Source organism: Aegilops tauschii, chromosome 5 (genome assembly GCF_002575655.3).
Source record: "Aegilops tauschii subsp. strangulata cultivar AL8/78 chromosome 5, Aet v6.0, whole genome shotgun sequence".
In the NCBI taxonomy this organism is placed as follows: domain Eukaryota; kingdom Viridiplantae; phylum Streptophyta; class Magnoliopsida; order Poales; family Poaceae; genus Aegilops; species Aegilops tauschii.
In genome coordinates this window covers 501417720-501441227 of record NC_053039.3, presented here as the reverse complement: position 1 = coordinate 501441227, position 23508 = coordinate 501417720, and the positions used below count along the sequence as shown (strand labels likewise).

Below are 23508 nucleotides of genomic sequence, written 5' to 3'. Positions count from 1 at the left end.
GGTCATAACTGGATGTTTCCTGTTGCAATTGGGTTCATTGATGGAGAGACTGAGGAAAACTGGACTTGGTTCATGTCACAACTCAATAGAGCTTTAGGTTCAGTCCCTAACTTAGCTATATGTACAGATGCATGCAAAGGTTTAGAAAATGCTGTCAAAAAGGTTTTTCCTCATGTGGAGCAGAGAGAGTGTTTTAGGCACTTGATGGCAAACTTCACAAAAAAATTCAAAGGTGATGTGTTTGGTAGGATGTGGCCTGCTGCTAGGGCATATAGGCCTGAAGTTTTCTCCCATCATATGCAGAAAGTCTTGGCAGCTAGTAGCCGTGTGCATGAATATTTGTCAACCTATCACAGTTTGAAGTGGATGAGATGCAGTTTCAATGCAGACATCAAGTGTGATTATATAAACAACAATCTGGCCGAGTCTTTTAATAACTGGATAAAAGATTATAAAGACTTGCCTGTTGATGAGCTTGCTGACACATATAGAGAGTTGTTGATGAAACTAGTATACAAAAGAAGGAGAATTGGGGAGAAATTGAGGGGAAAGATCATTCCTGCTGTTATTCAACAGATTTTCAATAGGACTAGAGGGCTTGGTCATCTAAAAGTTGGAAAATCAGGTAATGGTAGTTGTGAAGTCAGGGACACAAGCAAAAACAGTCTTAGGCATGTTGTGAAGGTTGACAAACATGAATGCACCTGTTTGGAATGGCAGCACACCGGAAAGCCTTGTGAGCATGCTCTAGTATTTTTGATGGGGAGGAGAAAGCCCAAATGGGTTGACTATGTTCATAATTATTTCTCCTTGGACAAGTTTAGGGCAGCTTATGCAGGTGAGATTGAGCCTATGACAGATAGGAGTCAATGGCCTCATGTGGATGTTGGTTTCGACATGGACGCACCAATTGACAAAGGAAGACCGCCTGGAAGGCCTAGAAATCAGAGGTACAAGAGTGCCCTCGAAGGTGGAAAAGGTGGTCCAAAAAAGAAAGAACCTAAACAATTGGGCAGCCAAAACAGATGCAAAAGATGCAATGAACTAGGTCACAGACAAGCTGGTTGCCCTTTAAATGGTCCCAAAAAAAGGTAATTATATAACCAAATATATTTTGCATTACTTTTGTCATGTTATGAATTGTTTCCAGTTATATGCATTTTGTATCATGTTGCAGGAAGAGAAAACAGAGAGCAAGAACATATCCTGCTGAAGATGATGAGCCAGGACCTCAAATTGGTGGTGCTCCTGTTGGCACACCCAACAGGCAAATTGGTGGCGCTCCTGTTGGCACACCCAATAGGCAAATGCTTACTATTCCTGCCAGTCTCCATGATAGTCCTAGGCCAGTGACAAGAAGGTAATATACAGTAAAATGATTATTTCATTGCAGTCCAAAGTTGATCTCTCATGTTTACTATTCCACTCTTTATAGGATGCTGGCTATGGCCTTGGCCGATGAATCATCAGAGCCAACAGAGGTACCTTCGACCTCGCGTGCGAGAAAGCTGACCCCTAAGAGAAAAAGAACGTAGATTGTGGCGTGCTTATGTGGTGAACTTGATGCTATGTCATGTCATTTTTTTGAGCTAAACATGCTATGTCGTGTCCTTTTGTGCCGAACTATGTTTGTTGATTCTTATGTATGGATGTCAGAGTCAGACTATCTATTATTGTAACCAAATGTTTGCAGTTGCCATGATTTGTGAAGAAATGTTGTCCAAGTGGTAGCCTGATGATGCACAATTTTTTTGGCCAAAAAATCAAACTACCCAGATAAAGTTGAAACAATTCCACAAAATAAAGAGTTTTAAATTGAGCATTCTGGGAAAATTTGAGCTCACTTGGCCGAACAGAAATTGAGAAACTTAAAAACAGATCATTTCCAGCCTATTTTTGGGTCAAATTTGGCCTAAAATTGAAATTATGCAGGAAACATTGAAACAATTACTGAAAACCGTGAATTTCTGGGAGAATTTGAGATCATTTGGCGGAGCAGAAATTAGAATATTAAGAAGTACCCAAAATGACAAATCTGAAGTTCACAACTTCAGAAAGTACACATAACCACAAATCTGAAGTTCCTTAGATTTGGGAGAGCACGGACCTGTGCAGCAGCTCGGGGAAGGCAGAGCCCATTGCGGCAGCAGCAAGCTCGGCGAGGGTCAGCAGGAAGAAGCAGCAGCTCGGGGAAGGTTCCACACAGTGAGACCTCGCAGCAGCTCACGGACGCACAGCAGCATGCAGCGGCAGCTCGTGGAAGGTTGCACACAGGGCGTCGCAAGCTCAAGGAGGCACAACACCACACAGCAGCAGCTCAGGGGAGGACGCCCTTGCCGGTATAGCTGCTGCAAGGTCGCACGACGTACGGCGAGGTTGCAGGGCGGCCATCCACCATGGACGAACAGAGTACAAGCAAAAGGAAGAAGAGATAAGGTACATGTCCGATTGGGGATTACTCATCCTGATTTGGACCAGGGGCATTTTGGTCACATAATTTATACTATAATCTGCCAAATGATCCAAACCGTGTACGGAGGGCAAATCCTCAAGATTACAGCAAATGCATGGTAAATCCTCAGTTACAGGGTAAACAGGGGCAAATCCTCAAAGTGTAATTAAAGGCGTGGCAAATCCTCAAATTCCCCATAGAAAAACCATTCATCATGTTTTTTGAAAAAGGTTGAGCAGATTTATGTTCCAATTTTTCCTTTGACCAGAACTGGAGACACGACGGCCCAAGCCCATGAGTCACCCGAGATGTCAGGCTGAAAGCCCAACAAAACCGACCCCAAAGCCCAATCCCGACCCGTCCTCTTCTCTGCCCGCCGCGGCCCCGCTCCCGCTTCGACCTAGAAACTCCTGTGGCGGCAGGCGAGCGAGCAGAGACAGATGAGCGCCGCTGCTCCTGCAGTTTCGCCTCCCCTTCCAGCCTCTTACTCTACCTCAATCTGCCGGCGGGGAATTTAGGATTCCAGCGAGCAGGGGCGCATCGGTGATCCTTTGGCGCGCGGCTGCGACGGAAATGGACTCGCCGGGTGTCCATGGCGGATGGCGGCGGCGACAGCGCGGTAGAGACCTATGTGGCCTGCCTGCAGAGCGTCGGCTCTACGAGAGCGAGTCGGTAAGGTCCCCCCCCCCCCCCCCTCCCCCCCCTTCCAGCCTCTTACTCTACCTCAATCTGCCGGCGGGGAATTTAGGATTCCAGCGAGCAGGGGCGCATCGGTGATCCTTTGGCGCGCGGCTGCGACGGAAATGGACTCGCCGGGTGTCCATGGCGGATGGCGGCGGCGACAGCGCGGTAGAGACCTATGTGGCCTGCCTGCAGAGCGTCGGCTCTACGAGAGCGAGTCGGTAAGGTCCCCCCCCCCCCCCCCCCCCCCCCCCCCCCCCCTCCCCCCCCTTCCAGCCTCTTACTCTACCTCAATCTGCCGGCGGGGAATTTAGGATTCCAGCGAGCAGGGGCGCATCGGTGATCCTTTGGCGCGCGGCTGCGACGGAAATGGACTCGCCGGGTGTCCATGGCGGATGGCGGCGGCGACAGCGCGGTAGAGACCTATGTGGCCTGCCTGCAGAGCGTCGGCTCTACGAGAGCGAGTCGGTAAGGCCCCCCCCCCCCCCCCCCCCCCCCCCCCCCCCCCCGGTACTACGAGCGCGCTTGTTCTGCTTTGGTGTTGCCGCCGTTGCGTGGGGGCGATTCTGGTCTCATGGCCGTTTGATGTGGGAGAGGAGAGAGATTACTGCCGTTGCTAGAGTCCCTCAGGATGTTTGCTTCTAGGTACAATACTAGCTGCTTGGATTATGGGGAGATTTCCATATTCTGAAGTAAAGTTGATGGCGTAGCTGTAATGCCAAACTATGGTAATGTTCCTGCTGGTCACGGCTGCAGTGTATATGGCCCTCTGCAGATTAATTGAATAATAATAATAGTAATGTGTTTGAGATGTGAATTGGAAACTCTATGTCTTGTGGGTATCTATCTATTCGGTGGTTACTCGGGTGAGAAAATTAGAAACCTTTGCTTGGGAATAGAGATGATTTTCGAACTGTTGCTGTTCACTGGTTTGATTTTGTTGAGATTGTTTCGAGAAAACATCTCGAAACTTTGCTGACCCTGAAGGTGAATAAGGAATATATGAAGCTATTTTCCTGTTTTTGTCATCTCCGAAATGGTCATTAATGCTTTGCCCGTTAAGTTATGAAATGTTAGCCAAAAGTAGTCGCAAATTCCATACCCTACAAGAAAAATGAACTTATCATTAGGTTCAAAAAACAATCTTTCTTCTGATTTTAGTTGTAACGGCCCCATACTGGTCTTTTCAATATTTTGCGGCTCTTCGACCACTTGTGCCACGCCATGGCGACAATTACTTCCACATCCACAACTCTGACCTCCATGCCCATAGTGTCTTCTACGTGCAGGTGCGCCACCGACTACATGGTTCGAGCTTGCTTCTATAATGAAATATTGAATACGCTGCACCTCTCTGTTTTCTGTCAGTCTTGTGCTACTGATTGGTGATGGGTTGATCTGGTCTCACATGCAACTTCCAGATTTAGGAACATGTCCGCACGATTATCTGATTATTATTGTTTCTGATTAGTTTTACAAGTGTCGTGTGCCTATTCATATCGGGTTGCTCTGCTATGCTCTTGATGAGCTGATAGAGTGGTTTGATCGTACTCTGCGGTGATAATGCAGGAGGATTTGGAAGGAAGAAGGATGTTCTCTTGGATCCAAGCACTCTACGCAATGATGGGATGATTGCTCTTTCAACATATTCTATTAGCGAGGATGGCAAGTGAAAGTGGGGGGATTGGATCACTATTCCTATCATGCATTGTAGACATGATGCATTGAACATATGTCCGACAAATTGTCCTTGGTAAGTAGTTGCTACTTGCTATTGCACCTTAGTAAGATAGTTTTTTTGTTCAAACAGTACTGCTCAGTTGCTTGCATGTTGGTTCTTTTAATGAAATCCTACATGTGGAAGCTCTCACCTATAGTTGGGCACATGATCGGGAACTGTTTTTTATGGCCGATCTGGGTAGGTCTACAAACTTATAGCTATCCTTGAACATATCTTATGGTTAAATCCAAAAGAGAAGAAACTTGATTGTTTTAATGTCCATGTAAATACCAGGAAACAAAAGATACAAGTTAATATATGTGGGGTGTATGCTCTAGAAATTCTCAATGTGGATGCACATGTGATCTTCACAGGGGATGCACATGTGGGAATAGCCTTGAACTGCTATGCTGGACTATTTACTTAAGAGTCCAAAAATGTTATCTGTGGAAGTTTCCATATCCCAATCATGCTACACATAATGGGGCAATATTGTAATGTCAAAGTGAAAAGTTTTGTGCATGGTTAATATATTCAGTGCCTTATTGGCAATAAGATTTAACACAAACCTTACTTCGTTATGCATAAGGGATCTGCTTCACTAGAAATTACTGGAATTGTATTTATTTATATAGTACTCTGCAACACACGCGCTCTTTTGCTAGTATATTATATCTAAAAAGTGGAAACGGAAAGAAAGCAGCAAGTGTATGATGGCTACAAGCAACTAGTGATCATTTCTTTCTCAGAATTCAAAGTGGCGATCATAATTTTTTCTTTTTGAGAACTAACTAGCAATCAGATAGGTATACTAAGCAGTGACTAGATCTCCACCAAAACCCATTGACCAAACCATACCGGGCCGACCCACCACGTGGTAGACGTGGGGCAAGATCTAGACGCACCCTAGTTCGAGACGTCTTGAGACTGGAAGGGCACACACACCATCGTCTTTTATCTGTGATGGATGCTATGGTTCCTGTGATGTGCTGGGGTTCATGTGAATCGTCTCATAATTGAACCATTGGTTGTCTGGTTGCTACCGCTCTAATGTGGTTGGTTATGTTGCTCTGCTGGGTTTAGGATGTCTAACTAGGATATCTAACTGAGCCATTGAGCCAGTTGTCGTTGTTCTAATCATATATAGTAGGCATATAACATGATTACAAGCAATTCTCTTCCGATGTACTCCCTCCGTTCCATATTATTTTGTCGCTGATTTAGTACAAAGTTGTACTAAATCAGCGACAAGTAATATGGAACGGAGGGAGTAGGTGATATGTGTTCATCTCTAGCCCATGTGCGTGTTGTGCTCATGTGAGCTGGAAATGTGTGTTGCAAATGTGTTCTGCACATTAGCGGATCCTGTTGATGTGATGTACAAGGGTTTAGTTCTTGTATGAACATGAGCTGATTTTCTTATTTCTGCTAAGGAATTCTTCTTGGACGAGTTTCAGTTTTTGATGTTCTGCACACTGACCGATTGATACCCTTCTATGAGAAGAAAGAAAACCACTATTTCTAGCTCTGTGCGCGTGTATCGACAAACAAGTTGGTTATTGTCAAGGTGGCTTGTTGCCTCCTATTTGCATAGAATGCTTATTTATTACCTCAACTAGGTCATTGTTGTTTCTGCACCTTACCTCAACTAGGCCACCTCATGTTTTCTCCAAGCTCGAGTCCATGATTGCTTCTTTTGTCTTTCGATTTGACCTGAAGATTACTTGTTATTTCTCTTGTCCTTGTGTAGCAGGATTCGATTCGGTACAACACCATCACTGGTACAGACAACAAGGGGCTCGTCGTGCTAGGCACCTCGGCGCTGCTTCCGTGCAACGGCGGCAGCGGAAACAGCCACAGTGAGCTCCCCTCCTTGCCTCCGTTGGTTGCTCTGAGCTTGTCGTGGCCATTGTGTGATGGCTATGTCTGGTTAGTCTGCTACAGTCCATCCTTGCATAATGATGGCGCTACTGTTTGTTTTCTTGTTCGTTTATCTAGTTGCGGGATGTATCTAGTTTCCCATCACAGATGGAGCGTTGTTTGTTTCGGGATGTAGTATCACCACTTAATTTTCCCCCCTGTCTGCTTCCTTCATGAAATTCTGACTTTGTATATGTGCTCAGTGTGCCATCCATGATATGCACTTGCATCCTCAACTCATGTTTGTCTTGTTTTATTTCCATGGCCTACTCCTGCTCTTTTTAATGTTGTGTGGCCTTGTTTTCAGGATGAGGAAATTCAATTATCTGGCTGTGGTGTGCTGCTGTCTTTTGACAATCATTTTATATCACTACAACTGTTAAAACAGCATGGAGGGTCGGTAAGGACGTCGTGGATGCTGCAAGTTTGCTTGTCCTAGTATGTCTTGCTTTCCCATTTAGTATGTATATCACTTCATTCAATTAAGAAAGGCATTGTAGATAGCCTAACGATAAGAAGTCTCGAGAAGAGCGGCGCTAGAATAACCGTAGCGGCCAATAGGCGTAAGCGGGTGAGCGCGGAAGCCATAGTAGGTTGAGCTGGAGGCAGTGCATTGCCATCAGAAGGAGGCATGGTAGCTGAGGGAGATGGTGCATTAGAAGAATCCACAACACGCGAGCCACCAATGTGGTAAAGAAGAGGAGAGGGGGGGGGGAGGAGGTGAATGGCAGCCTCAGGTAAAGAACGAGGTCGGGAAGCCATAGGTGACGACGACATGGGGTCTATAGTAGTACGGGAAGACACGATAGTGTGGGTGGACGAGGACAATACATGAGTTATAGGTGTATCGGGAAAAGTGAGGAAAGAATTATCCTTAATAGGGGGATGGACGTGGATAGAAAGCATGAAACTCACCAAAAGTCACATCCTGAGAAATGCGTAAGGATCCGTGGAAAATGTACCTGACTACGTAAAAAGTGGTCTCAGTATGGAAAGAATCAACAACAAAATTGTTGATGGAGAACCAAAAGAAGCATCTAGCAGTCACTGAAGTCTCGTAATCTCCAACGTAGTCAGGGGTTCAACTGAAGCAGCAGGTAGGTGTCGAAGTCGTGCAATCTCCTTCGCGGTGAAGGACACCGTTGAAGTGGTCGACGTCGAATCACCGAAAGAGTGGCCACGACCACCCGTGTAAGCCGCTAGAGGAGGCGGTGTAGTACGATCAATATCGGTTGTAGAAGTTGGTGGAGGATATGAGGTTGCGAGCACACAAGCACCAAGCGTGAAGGGAAGGCGCATGTGCGACGTAGTCGGTGGAGTGATGTGTACCAACACTATCGAACAAGCTTCGTCTTACGACAAGAAAGAGCAACAAAGCAAGGAAGAGCTGCGAATAGGGCACACAAGGTAGGGGCATGGTCCCTAGAGAAGCCAGTCGGCAGGATGGGCTGCTGGGTTTGAGGTCCTGTGTGTAGCAAGAGGGAGCTGATATCGCGACCTGGAACAATGGACGTCTCGACGATTGTGGTTGGGTGCCAACTAGTTCGAGTTGGCGACGATGCGTGGCCTCTTGGAGTAGCATGGCGCTGGCCTCCCGAAGATGGCGGCGAAGCGCTAACCTCCTGAAGATGTCCGATAGGTAGTCTGCGGTGCGAGTGCGATGGATGTGGCCACAAGGGGAGAGTCTGATGGAGGCGGAGGTACCGAGCTCGAAAGGGCACGATGGGAGAAGCCTGTGGGAATTTATCGAGGCGCGAGAGGCTTGGACAAGGAAGGGGAGGTGACCCTGATCAAGAGGCAGCGGAGCGCGGATCGAGGAGGTGGGGCTGCACATAAGCGTAGTAGCCTGAGAAAAATTGATCGGAAACTTAGAGTGGGATTGATCGGGCATTGTGTTCCTTCTAGATGGTCTAGAATGCGAGCAACACTGCTGACTTGGGTTTGTAGTGCACCGAAGGTGGAATTGTCGCATGACAGCCAATCCACCAGTTGGAAAGGGAAACGTTGCCTCCTGGGGGCATCGGTGATGATGAAGTGGCGAACACCAATTCTAGATAGCTGTCGAGAAGGACCAACCGGTGAACAGGTGTTGAGAACACCAATTCTAGATAGCTGTCGAGAAGGGCACTAAAGCAGAGGGTGTAGGCGACGTGGATGTCCATACCGTGGCGATGACGACGGTAAGTAGATCATAGACGGTAGTCCAGATATGTGCTAACCGCATGGCTGCAACCGCAATCCAAAGCCGAGCTTCATCATCCTGTCGTTGTCTTTATAGATTGTCGATCATTGATCACCCAAGCGTTACGTTCCTTCTAGATGGTTAGATTGCAAGCAAAAATGCTGGCTCAAGATCCTGGCGCGCCACAGACGAAGTGGTTCCGTGACAACCAATCCACTGGTCGGAAAGGGAAATTTCGGCCCCTTGTTGGAATGGCAGCTGTGACACCAAAGAGGCGAGCACCGATTGCTAGATTGCCGTTGACAAGGAGCAGCTGATGAACATTTATTTGGCAGTCTCAGGGACACTAGAGTAGAGGGGACATGCGACATGATTGACCACACCGTGGCACCGATGACAGCCCGTAGACCATAAATGTTGTTGTGGGGTGAGCCACATGTGGATCTTGCATTTGATGGATGCCCACGCTTTCCGCAACACTTTGTTGTAGGGGACGAGTTGAAGCCCATAAAGAACACACGATACGGGAAGTACTTGGATGATGTATGCCTGCTTCCAAAGCAGGCGATCTTACTCCTTGAGTACCAAGATTGATTGGAGAGCCCACGTGCTAAGTTTGTTGGGTGGTGCTGATTAAAATTAAGGCTCCCTTCAGTCATCCTGCTTTTTACACCGCCAAGCAGGTGGCTTGGGGCAGGGCAAAGGATGTCACATTCATACCACTTGACGGTTACACTTTTACGACGGAGTTCTAAGTTTTTTGGGGATTGGAATCACAACCATGCATGGGGTCCTTTGCTCTTTAGGCACCATGCTATGGTAATTGAGGAGTATACTGGAATATGTTGCCCTTATAACTCCATACGTGTTTGGGCTCGGATCATGGGTCTCGACCGGACTTGCCGTGCAAAATACCAGTGGCTAGAGCAATGGCTTCCATGATAGGAGAAGTGTTAGATGTGGAGCTTGGGCTAAATGGTGTTGAATATGAAAGTTTGTTTGAGTGCACATCAATATCAAACCAGAGAAGCCCCCTTTTAGGTTCCTAGGGAATGTTGAGCTAGGTAAATGTTCCCTGTGTTATATGAGAAGACGTCGCATTTTGCGCAAATTACGATAAAATTGGCCATGGTACAGAACAATGTGGGGATGGGGTTCATGATCCAAAGAAGTTTCAATTTCGCGATTTTATGATGGTTCCGACCTAGAAATGAGTTAATTGCTCAACCTAGTGGTAGCACTACCCGTGTAAGAGGTCGCTGGGCAGTAGAGGCCAAGGCAGTCGTGGAGGGAAAATTGGGCATGACTCAAACCTGATGTATAACGAGAAGATTACTTTGGCCCTGCGAATGGAAATACGGATACATGCAATGTCGATGCAAACAATGTTAATTTATGGGATTCTGTTACGAAGCCACCTCACAAGAGGTTATTGATTGCAGGCAACCCCGCGTTGGTCAAGGATCCTCCCTTGGCGCCAGGGGGAAAGAAAGTGACATGTCTTATAGAATACCACGAGAGAAAAACTGGGGTGAACAACTCAGCTCAGGGCACCTCTTTGCAAGTTCATGCGAGGAAATGGTAGAGGATGGTGGGTGTGCCGTCCTGATAGCGTTTTACCACTTCCTTGTACCTCCCTTGCACTCTCTGTTTCCTGCCTATCTGGCTTGTTGTCCTTGCCCTGTTTGCGGGTTGTGTGACACGTACTTGATTTCGCATTCCACGTTCCCTTGCTGGGCGTCCCTGGCCTTGGCGACAGGTAGCGACGTGCTCCTGGGCGCTCTGTGTCCTTGCGTAAGACGGAGGCGGTGCCGACTGCTCGTGCTCTTGCTCCACCATTGGTGGTGCCTGAGCTAACGGCTATTGCGACAACCTGCATGGGAGCATGTGATGTAGGAACAAGGCAGCGCACAAAACAACTCGTATCCAGGAAAAGGATGCCTAATCGGACTAGCAGGCAGTGGAGAGTACAAAGGAGGTGCGAGGGAAGGGGTGAAAAAGCTTTCGGGAGCGGATTGCCTCCGTCGTCAGCCATGCTGGACCCATAGCCGAGTGGCCAGAGGATGACGATAGGGGAAGCGAGGTAGATGGAAGACAAAAGAGGGCACTTGAAGGAGAAAGGCATCATCCACACCCTATGCCTGTGCGTCAGCTGTGATAGTGGGTAGATCTGGTGTCTACATGTGAATCTACTACTCGGGATGGCAGGACGTGGCTGTTGTGGAGTGAGGTGCCACAACTATTGTGCCAAGTGAGCGTTTGGTTGTGGACGACAGGGCACTCTGCTATGTGGCTCGCGTGCGAGTGGGATACACTGGAGCAGCAATATTGGATCTAGGGCGTGTGTTCAGTGCAATTTTCGCATGTGCTGCGCTGTAGATGAGGCTATGTTGCTTGTGTGGTTTTTGGCCTACTTTTCCTTGTAAATTGGCATGCGGTTTTCGATCCATAAACTGGATCAATCTCTTTTGAAGAGATAGAAGCACCAAAATGGTGGTTCAACAACACTGAGTTTGGAGAGATAAAAGTCGTGTTGTGCTCTAGTCTGGGCCTTTGTTAAGAAATCGGCCAATTATAAATCGGAAGGCACATACTGAAGAGCAATAATTTGATCTTGCACACTGAAGCACATGAAGGAAGCATCAACACCAATATGCTTGGTGAGCTCATGCTTCGAAGGGTCGCGCACAATACTGATAGCACTTGTGCTATCTGATAAGAGAGTAGTAGGTGTAGTCATAGAAACACCAAAATCCTCAAGCAACCATGGTAGCCAAGTCACCTCTACTGTCAAAATAGCCGTAGCTCACAACTCAACCTCTACACTCGAACAAGAAAGTGCAGTCTGTTTCTTTGTCTTCCATATAGTGAGAAACCAAGAAAAACATAATAAGCGGAAAGGGATCGACGAACTTGAGCATGGGAGGAAGAGATGGCAAGAGAGAGTCTCACGAAGATCCAGGCAATGAGAAAACCACCAAGAAAAAACACAGTAAGTAGGAAGGGATCGATGAACTTGAGCATGGGAAAAAAGAGACGATGAGAGTCCCATGAACATATCGTAGAACACAAATGTGGTGACTGAAGTGGATAGAAGTGGGAGCAGAGACAAACTGACTTAGAGTATGAACGGGATATGAAATATCCGGATGAGTGACATCTAAATAGACAAGACTCCCAACACGATGATGGTAGCACGTAAAAAACAGACGAAGGATGATCGTCAGAAGCACAGAGGTGGACCTTGAGCTCCATAGGAGTCTAAGAAATGCGAGCAATATCCTAAAGATACTTCTCTTGGGAAATAAGGAAGCCATTAGAGTTAGAGGAAACCTCAATCCCAAGGAAGTGATACTTCTCTTGGGAAATAAGGAAGCCATTAGAGTTTGAGGAAACCTCAATCCCAAGGAAGTAGCAAAGAGGACCAAGATCATACATGAGAAACTACTCACTAAGACGAGCCTTCACAAAGGCAATGTACTCCAAGTCGTCACCCGTGATGATTATGTCATTGACATATAGAAGAGTCCGACCACGAGCTAAAAGGTGGACATAAAGTGCCAGAGAACCAACCACAGTCACCACTAAGACACGAGGGTTGGCTTAAGGCCATAAAGAGAGCGACGAAGACGACAGGTCATTCCGTCAGGACCAGAATACCCAGGTGGTGGCTGCATGTAGATCTCCTCATGCAAGTCGCCATTGAGAAAGGCTTTTTTGTCATCAAGCTGAGAGACCAGTGGCGAGTAGGGCCGACCCTGAGGGGGCCCTCCAGGGTTCACAAGGAGCCCATGGCCAAGGCCATAGGGAGGCAGCAACCTAGACGCACGTAGCCCACGAGTCCCCTAAAAAAACATAGCCAACGAGTAGTCCTGTTTTCCTTCTTGCGATCGCGAGTTCGCCACTTCGCGACGATCCTATTCCACCAAGGGCGACTCCAATGTAGATTGCTCTCCGCCATGCGGCCGGCTGGTCTTCGTCCAGGTCTCGTTGTGTTATCCCCCGTTCATGAGATGCCTCTCATGTGCAAGACGAAGCCACTCCACTTGTAAGGTCATCCCTAACCTCCCCTTCCTATTTGGCCACTTCATATGGTGCAGCAACGGTCAGATCTTAGAAGGTCTCGCATGTGATGCAGTGTAAAATTTTGATTTCGTGTGCCCTTTCCTCTATTTCTTCAATTTGGACTTTTTCAAGACAACACCAATCGCCTTATCTATTGAAAAAGTTGGCTGCTATGCATTCAATCGTCGTTCTTTGCCTTCTCTCTTCAAATCCTCATGAGATGGATTGTTCTCACATCATGACTGCAAAGTTAACTTAAAAACTGGAAGGTCTCAGCTATTCTTATACGCATAACTTCAATCCTAACATGGTTATATACTAAAGCCACTCAGACTCCTGTAGCCATCAGGTAGGTAAATGATCTTTTGTTGTTGCAAATGAAGCTTTTAAACTTTAAACCTTTCATCTTGATGTTTGCCCTCTATGAGGTATTCGGTTTGTCTAATTAAGTAAAGGAATACACCATTTACAATTTTCATTTTATTTTGGAACAATAGACAATAATAAGTTAAGTAAAGGAATGAATCTAAAAAGAAATGGGATTATTATTTTGATCTTTATAGTAGGGGCCCCGGGTTGTAGTTTCGCCCAGGGCCCTCGAAATATTAGGACCGACCCTGGTGGCGAGTAGAAGTTACAACGAGAAGTGTGTGAAGAGTGGTCATGAGGGTCACATGAGCAAATGTCTAATCATAGTCACGACCATATTCGTGCTGAAAGACATGGGCCACAAGATGAGCTTTGTAACGATCGAGAGAACCATCAGTCTCAACCTTGTAGACCCACTTGCAAGTGGCGGGACGAGCATAGGGAAGAAGGGAAATGAGATCCCACGTGCTAGTGCAATCATGAGCAACTCTCCTCTGCCATGAACAACAATGTCACGATAAGAAATCGTCTGAGAAGAGCATCGCTAGAATAACCATAGTGGCCAATAGGCGGAAGCAAGCGAGCAGAAGCCATAAGTAGGTTAATAAGTTGGAGGCGGTGTGTTGCCAACAGAAGGAGGTATGGTGTCGAGGAAGTTGGTGCATCAGAAGAATCCACAACAAGCGGACAACCAATGTGGTAAAGAAAAGGACGAGGGCGAATCATCGGAGAAGCCTCAGGGAAGATGGTGCATCAGAAGATTGCATGACACTACGAAGACCACTTCAACGGAGATTGCATGACTTTGGCATGAAAACCATCAGGGAAGAGGTGTTGGTAGACACTATCCTTTTTTTGTGAGCTCACAAAAGCTTTGCGTGTCTATATATTCAGAAGAGTGGTTTTCATGATATGGTAGCGTAAGGGCTGATCAGTGGGGCTAACATTGAGGGGGTGGGAGGGGGCTGTCGCTGTTACACCGCCGACGCCCAAATACGCTTTTCTCTAGGTATGTACCAACGGCGCGGCTCTAGCCGCAGTTGAAAGCCGAGCTTCAATTGAGCCATTGTCTGACTATGACCTCTATACATTGTCGATCATTGAAGACCTGGGCATTGTGTTTTAGACCTTGGATTTGATGGATGCTCACACTTTTCACGACACCTTCTCATGGGGGGCCAGCTGAAGCCCATGGAAGAAAGCATGACACACATAGTGTGTGAGTACTTGGACAATGTCGTCCACTATCAAAGCAGGTGACCTATGACGCTATCATGAATGGCGATGTTGCTGAATTCACAGTGCAGGTAGTCCGTGATGGCTTGCACCGTCAGCGCACCAGTGACGTGCTGGATCCACGAATGGTTTGCGAGGGCCTGATGCAAGGTGCACGTGCTGCGAGTTGCGGGGGAGATGCCTGGAAGAGCGCTAGTGCGGGGAGCTGGACGGACTACCCCTCCTGCCATTTATCGGTCTAGAAAGTGTCGAATTTCCATCGTCGATGTAGGAAGAAGTGGGTGCGTCAAACATGGATTATACCTTGTTTTGACAGGGGATGATAGCTCGGCCAACATCAATAGTGGGAGGACTTATGCTACAACCGTTAGATCGTAGCTAAGGAATGCGCATTTCAAGGATCTCGAGGCTGCTGAGTACCACAGGGTGACACCTTGCTCTGAAGCTGACTGTCAATCCCGCTCCAAAATAAAGCCTGAATGCACTTCTCAATCGCCGCAAGTAACCACAAAGGTCACAAAGGTAATTGCATGGCGATGGCATGATAAACTAGGATGGAGAGAAGCATGGATTTGACAAGCATGAGCTAACCTCCAATGTTGAGACACATTGCTTTGAAGCTGTCAATGCCGCTCCAAAATAAAGCCCGAATGCACTTCTCAGTCGCTGCAAGTAACCACAAAGGTAGTTGCATGGCGATGGCATGATAAACTAGGATGGAGAGCAGCATCGATTTGACAAGTATGACCCAACCTCCAATGTTGAGTAGATTTGCAATCCATGTGGGGATGTCCTTGAGAACTTTCTCCAGAAGAGGCTCCGGGTGGACCTTGCGAATCTTCTTGAATGACAGAGTGCCGGAGGTAGGTGCATGTGAGTAGCTCTACGGGGATGGGTTTCTTCAGCGTGCGGAGAGCGTGTGGAGGGGCGGGGCGGGGGGGGGGGGGGGGGGGCTTGGCCGTTAGCGTGATGTGGTGGGTCCATTATGGGTCGGCTTCTTCAACCGTCATGAGGCGTGACAATAGCTGACTGCAAGAGCCCGAGGCGCGCGCAGTAGTGATGTTCGAGGGAGGGGGGCCACCAAGGCAGGAGGCAGTGATCTCCGCGTGCGAGCACTTGGGGGATGGGGGCCTATCGGGTAGAACATGGATGAACGCCACCGGTGCTCCCGCTCGGACACCGGGAGCGAGGGGAGGGGTGTCGCCATGGAGGGGGCTAGGAGGCGAGGTTGACGGTACTGTCGACGAAGCTCTGAGGAGGTGGCGAATGACAGCTTGGAGTTCTAAATGGTTTCCCTCGTAGTCACAGACTTCAGAGTAGGGCTTTTTACAGTGTGAATGTGGCCGCGCTAGAGGTCTACCATCTCTTGGAACGCTGCTTCGAAGACTGACTTAAGAGCCCTGGAGTTGATTGTGCTGGAATTGGTCTTCGGGCTTCGTACTCGGTACAGTCGGTCGAAGATTGCCTGCCAGGAGTGCCACTCGCTCTCATTCTAGAAGAAAAAGTCATCTCGTCACGCGGTAGAAATTCCCATATTCACATGGGCTTCTTCTTTGACGCACCTCGGCGTACAATCTCCCTAAATTTGTGGTATCCTTCAATTTCGTTCCTCCCGGGCTAGCAAATCCGAAGTCTAAGCGCCGGCGAAGCTGTCATCTTGATGAGGCTGGTAAGTGAACCTGCTTTGCAATTCCTTTGCCTGCTATTTGCTGCCAGTTCCTCAACTTTCTCTGTGACCTCACACCGGCGTGCTTCAACTCCCCTACAATTTTCACCTCCACTTCCTTGCCGTTACCTCCATTTATTTTCTCCCTGCCTCAAATTACTGGTTTTATGTTAATCTCTCCCACTTTCCTCCCTCCCCTACAACTCCAGTTTTGAGATTTTGCTTAAGAACCTCCTTTTGATCACTAATCTCTGGTTTAGGTCATAATTTGTTGATTATATGTGCCCTTCTGTTCTGATATGAGAATTGAATTTATATGCTCGGTTTTATTGTGTTATGCAACGTGCTTCTATCAAGTTAAATGGACACACTGTGATATGTTGCTGGTTCCACGATGTAGATTTAGACAATGTAGAAGTTATTCTCACGTTCTTTCCAGCTGTATCTGCATTCCACTCTTGTTCTTTTCCGAACATAATTCATATATAGAAAACCAATATTGTCAGCTACGTGCCCTGAATATTCCCCTATGCTCTTAGATTTTTTTCTTATCTTTATGATTTATTAGGTAACATAATTCTAGGACATATGATTGTTATTGAACCTTAGGTCAATTAAGTTCCTGGCCACCACCTTTGGTTTCCTTTGTTTGATGCTTGAAAGCAGATGGGGCATTAATTCTCCATTTTCTGAATACAAAACTTTAAGAAACGGACTGGAGTGAGGGACGAGGAACAGAAACTTGGTGTGCCTGATGGGAAGGCAATTACAAAGGAATCAGTGGTCTGCTGTCCTCCTTAGTCCTTTGAATGATTCATTTTCTTTTGGCATGCAATAACATGACTAATGCCGACACATCTCCATTGTGGGTTTTATATTTTCACTAATCATGTCAAGTTTCCCCTTCATTGGAGTAACTACTTAAGGAATCTGTTAACCGGTTCCTGGTTCCTGTAGCAAGAAAGAAGACAAATCTCGATTTCTTTATGAAGGGGTGGAAGGTATATTGCTGTATTTAAGAGTTTGTCAATAGGATCTATTGATAGTCTCTTATGCACACCTTTGGTGGTAACTATTTATGGGTAATGAACTATTACTTGTGATGCAAGTACCATAAATTATTCCCATCCTAAGATATTTAAACTTCTTGAGCGAATACTCCACACATGTTGAAGCTTTAAGCCTCTTGTTTGCTACGTTGTTAGGAGCAGATATCACCTAGCAGTTTACATGAGGGAGCAAAATATTCCAAACTACTCCGGTTCTATGTTCAAAAAATGCTTTGTCACAACTTCACATTCTTCAGCATGAGCCCAACATTTCTTTGAAAGTTCAAACTACGGTCCAGAGACACACCGCATTGGAAAAGGGCCATCCGGTGCAGGTAGCTCCCACTTGCGCAGGGTCCGGGGAAGGGTCCAGACACACTGCCTTGGAAGTTCTCACAAAATCAATGCTTGAGAGAACTCTGAATTTGTGGGTTCTCGCTTATTGTGAGAGAACTCAGAATTTCTTGGTGCTGATGGTGATTCGTCGCACTCTTGATTGGCAATGTCTACGCATCGCAAGTTTGCTGATTGCACTTGTCCCATTACTATTTATAGCAGATTCTCAGAATAAAGTCTGAATGAGACTGAACCTCTCAACCCAGCCCAAGTGCCCTGTTTAACTCAGAGTAAAGTACAAGAAAAAAAATTTGGAGGTGGGCTTTTATGGACGCATATTACCACAATTTGCATTTGGAGTACTTTGTTGAAGCAAATTTGATAAGGTTTAATTCTCTCTTTCAGTAAGACATGCAAACATTAGCTTGTTACCCTTAACTTGAGAGAGATGCAGGTCTCGATCTCCTACAACCCTGCTATGATTCTGCGTGTACGTATTTCCACTTTGTATTCCGTCTGTAATAGGTTGGCTTGGCAACAGAGGATCACTTCTAGAGAAATCCGTGATGCCGAACTTTCAACACCGGCGGGGAGCACCTGCGCTGCTGGTCAACGGCTACTAAACAGAGCAGCCCTGCTCGTCTGGCTGGAATCGGAACAGTTTGGATCCCTCCATGATTCGTAGTCTTCAGCTAGCAGAGGATCAGATCGGACCAAGCTAGCAGGGAGATTTGCTCGTGATTTTAACATCTGTTATCTGGTGATGCTTGATTTTCTTTGTTCTGGATTTTATGTGTGCCTGTCTTGTGATGTTAGATACAGATAGACTCAAAAGGCCCCAGCTGCGGATTTGTTGGTGTAGTTTATTTTAGCTGGGGTGACCTGTTGGTTTGCAGACAACGAATCGAGCGATGGTTTGGCCTCCATAGTCAGTTACAGAGGTACACTATCTTTCATCAGTAAGCCTGTTCCCCTTTCTTTATATGAAGTGCTACTTTGCTTTTCTGATTGGAAACTTGATTCTTCTAGTTGAAGGATTCCGCTGATGGTTGAGCAATTAGGTGAGAACGTCGCATGGTGTTCTGGCAGTATTGGCTGATGATAATTCTTCCTCAAAAGCCGGCGTCATCTCGGCTCTGCTGCTCGAAGTCGCTGCCACTGTTGTCGCTCTGGTGGCAACATTCATCCAGCACCGATGGGCGATAAACTGTCCAGGACCTCACTCGCGCCGAGTGCGAGCTAATGAATTACTGTAGCTGAAATGGATTAGATAAATTTGTTGCCTCCATCCAGAATAGGTACTTTGTGTAGACTGCATCTTTCCCTTTTTCGTCAAATGCCGGCAGTATAGTTATCCTGTCACACTGTATGGAAGACCTCCACGATGATGGTTTAGCAGCAGGCTAAAGGAGATCGAAGACAATACAGTAAGATTTATGTTATTATGGTGTGTTCAGTGACACCGTGGAGTAACACAACACAACTGTATAGTTTTTTATTTCTATTTTTGCAAATCTCACATTAGTCTGCAAGAATAGTAGCATGAGTTAATAGTTTTTTGGGACGAGCTTGCTATAATGTCAGGGCTGAGCTACGCCGCAACTGTTGCTTACCCACTGCTTTTCTGTTCCTGTGTGATCAGTCTGTCTAGTGACATCCGGGAGTAAAACCACGCAAATGCAGCGGGATCTTGTTGTAAACTCGTTTACGAGCTTTGCTGCAATTCCTGAACTTATATATATAGTGTCATAATCTCTTCTTTGGCGAGAAATAGTCACAGTGGGCATGATCATTGAATATATATCCATGGGCTTGTATGCATTTGATTACCTTGTTTTTTTAATCACTTTTTCTTTTTGAGAATCTGGTTTTTTATCACTTCTGTTTTGAGGGGTTGGTTTTTTTATCACTTGATTACCTTGACTTTGCATAGCCAAGCACATGAAGTTCTTTGAATACACTTGGGCCGGTGGGGTAGAGGTAGAGTCAGCCTTGCTAGTATATAAAAAATGGCCTCCCCATCTCACGGGCAACCATGGCATCGAGAAGAAACAAAAGGAAATAATTGTTTCTTCCAAATTTGCTGTCTGTACATTCATTTTTTCCTTGACTTTGGTGATTCATTGATGCTGTCTTAGTTAGCTTTGGTACATCTAGAAAATACGTTTACCATAGCTGCGTGCTAATCTCATCTTATTGTTCAGAATCTTGTAGCTTTGCACTCGTTGTTGTCCAGCTTCATTTTCACAGTCAGACGGTGAATAGTGCTCGGTATGGGCTTTGATTCCCCTGAAGAGATGATATACCATCACTCTTTAACTCAGTTATGCAAGACAAGTACTTCCTTCACCCGGAATTAGTTGACGCTCAAATGGATGTATCTAGCACTCTGTTTGAGCGTAATCTAATTCCAAACAAAAGGAGAATAACTTACTGTAAATAGAAAATTGTATGCAGGAAAAACACGAAATACATACAATGGGACAACCCTCAACTGATACATCGCATATAAAACACAAAGCTTGCATGTAGGAAAATGTATGTCGTGTCCACTGAGTGACCTGGCCCCAATCTCACATGAACGGGGCCCTATCGCGCGTGGACAGGACGAGAGCACGGCCGCGAACGGCATAGGCACGTTCACATTCGGGACGAACAGCAACGGCGGCAGCGCCACCTTAGGCACGACAATCGCGGGCATCGGCGCCATCGTCACCTGCAGCATGGTGGGGAGGGTGACCTTGGGCATGGGCGGCAGGACCGCCTTGGGCACGACGACGGAGGGCATGGGCGGCAGCGTCACCTGCGGCACGGTGGGCAGGGTGACCGACGGCATTGGTGGCATCAGGGTGACCGTGTCCGTGGGCACGGCTGGCAGGCCAGGGACGGCGCTAGCAGCCGGAGCTGCAGCCGCCGGCGTCGTGTCGGCCAGGTTGCGGGCAGCGTGGCATGTGCTGCCGACAAGGAGGAGCGCGCACGCCATGGTCATGACCAACATGCTCGCGTTGGAAGCCATGGCTACGGCTAGGTAGGTAGGTACTAGTGAGAGTTTTTTTTTCTCGTATGTGGTAGGTGATTGCAAGATGCTTGTTCTGCTCTGCTGCGATGTAGGAACATGTGTCAATGCCTCGCAATTTATACAGATGAAAGCGAGGGCGTGATTAGGCTGGTTGCTGGCTAGATTGAGAATGTTTGTGCGTGCGTTGTCAATTCAAAAAGGGAAGTGCTTTCCATGGCGATAGCTACAAGTTTATGTGGTTAGGTGAGAAGGGGGAGCTGGCCGGCGCTGCAGCTTCGATCTGCTCAACCGTCTTGATTATTCGTACCATCGTTTCTGAACTCTTTTTTTCAAGAAATTATCTATCTATTCATTTCATGGTAGTATAAAAAATCATGTCCGTGGACCACCTAGCAATGATTATAAGGATTGGAGCGAGCCGAAAGCGCGCCGCCATCATCGGTCCTCCCTCATCGGAGCCGGGCTAACCTTGTCGTAGTAGACAGTCGGAAAATCGTCGTGCTGAGATGCTATAGGATCAGCACACCAGAGTAGTAACCATCACCGATGAAGGAAGTCAGTTCAGAATCTGCTTGCATTCTTGGGATTGACTTGTTGTAGAATTTGCTAGTAGCATCATAGAATTTCATGGTACGGGGACGTCTCTGCTTGCAAATAGCTAGTCGATCGTACCATAGCGGCTTGACAATGTAAGCAAGCCCACCGTTTTTGACGCTGTCCTTCTTTAATTTTTATTTATTTTTCAAAAACGCGAGGCAATCTTTTTTCTTTTCACTAATTAAGAAAATTATTGTCCAGTTAATTACAGAATACAAAAGACCAATTCACTCTAGTCGTAGGGCCAAGTACACTCAAAATCTGAGACAACATGGCCACAACCACTCTCGCCAATGGTGTGACAAACATTACAAAAGCATGTCAATCACACGTACATCCCCCGCAAAAATAAAATAAATCACACGTACACAACTCTGTTTTCTTTTTTGGAAGACTAGGAGTTCTGAAATTTCCCTTTTCGTATTTATTATTGATGGACAACTTGGCCAGGAGGAATAAGCAAGCTGGTTTGCTAAAACTCAAGAGTTTTGAATCTGCATTTATTTGAGCTGTTTCGTGATTTTGACGGCAAAAAAGGAGGAATGAGGAACCGAATTCACTAAAACACGGGTAGTTGTTTTGTTTCGGATAAAACACATCGGATTTATATGCACTTAGATTTGAGTTGTTTTGTGTTTCGATAAAAATAATGAGAAAATCATGCAAACCCATTGGGCCTTGAATCTGCAACCCACTTCATGTGAGCATACTCAATCGTAGTGGTTGTAAACCTGCCAACTGTCACTTTGGTGAGTAAGCCCCACATCCTTTAACATCAACGCACACTGTTATTTGTGTGCTACTCGCATGCCTCAAAAAGAGTTGTGTGCTATTCTCTCCATTGCAAATTGCTTAAAGTTTTAGTTTATTTCTAGGTCAAACTTCTTTAAGTTTGACCAAATTCATGAAAAAAAATTAACATCCAAAACATCAAATTAAATTAGAATCATAATGTATATTTTCATACTACTATATTTGATAATCAAAATATTGATATAATTTTCTATATTTTTGGTTGAGTAGTTCAAAGAAAATTCGCTCAGTCAATGTGAATGCGGAATGTGCAAGCATGGCTTTGGAATGAGTGGTATCTGAAACCACCCGTAGTTTTATTCCTAGGTCACTCATCCAGTTGTGTTCCTCATGAAACGAGATGTGATCCACATGGTCATAGAACCCTGGTCTATGCTAAGTTAGGTGATGATGAACACTGGTACTTTTGCACACACTCGCATTGCAGTGAAGCTATTTTTGTGTTAGTATAGTTGATTTTTCCACTGCCATTGTAACTAGTACTCATTTCATATACGACCAACCCTTGTTAATGTTCAGTAATATGGCTACGTGCTCTATTAAGCTCTTTGATTATAGTGTACATTAGTAATTTGTTGGATGTGACTACAAGAATCAAGCCATGCTGGAACATTAGATCCATGCTACTAAGATTGACAATGGACGCACCTTATTCAGTTTATAAATTATTGAAATGAGTTGGGAAATACGAACCAAAGATTGGTCAGGGTTACCAAAAAAATTGTACGGCTGCACCGTACTTTACTCCTCTCCTTGGATCGTGAACTATTCTATTTAGACCTTCCTCCTCTCTCACGCGTTTTTACCCTTGGGAAGTATTAAGTTGAGCTCTGAGGTTTACTTTCTTTCCCTTTAGATGTGGCCTCTTTATTTTACCTACTCCCTCCATCCATATATATAGGGCTGAATGTGTTTTTCGAGATTGCCTTTGACTATTGATAAGATTAATAGTATATAAGTTATATAATGTGAAAATTATATCATTGTAAGCTCCTTTCACGTACGAATTTGATGATATGCTTTGGTAATTTGCATGTCATATATTATTGCTCTAATATGTGGTTAAAGTTAGCCTAAAAAACGCATTATGCTCTATTTAGATGGATAGAGGGAGTATGCAAATTCTCCATTTTATCTATAACGGGTTCCCCCATAATGAAATGGTTTTCGTTGTGTTTTCAGTTTTGTAGCATTAGATTTGATGCCGGACTGGTCATGGATGTACATGTGCTTGCACCCCCCCTAGTATTCATCCATGCCAGACTGAGAAAGAAAGTACATTGCTCCAGAGAAATCTAGATAGTGTTGATCACCATACATGGTGGTTGTGGATGTGTCCGTTCATGGTGTACCTCAATGTAGTCTTCATCTATCAACACTCTATGGATTCACCAAATGGTCTT

General features: G+C 45.9%; 1 protein-coding gene and 1 long non-coding RNA gene across 2 annotated transcripts; one reads left to right on the top strand and one right to left on the bottom strand.

The window, feature by feature from the left end:
- Window positions 1–2849: 2849 nt before the first annotated feature.
- On the top strand, window positions 2850–15529 carry LOC123494213 (uncharacterized). The gene is made up of 6 exons (XR_012183210.1): window positions 2850–3124; window positions 3201–3354; window positions 3448–3601; window positions 4703–4886; window positions 6604–6782; window positions 7081–15529. It is a non-coding gene; the product is annotated as an uncharacterized lncRNA (long non-coding RNA).
- Window positions 15530–18709: 3180 nt separating this feature from the next.
- LOC120965345 (uncharacterized) lies at window positions 18710–20906 on the bottom strand. The gene has a single exon (XM_040390985.2). It carries the CDS (start codon window positions 20690–20692, stop codon window positions 20081–20083), a length of 612 nt encoding a protein of 203 aa, XP_040246919.1. The 5' UTR covers window positions 20693–20906; the 3' UTR covers window positions 18710–20080.
- Window positions 20907–23508: the final 2602 nt, after the last annotated feature.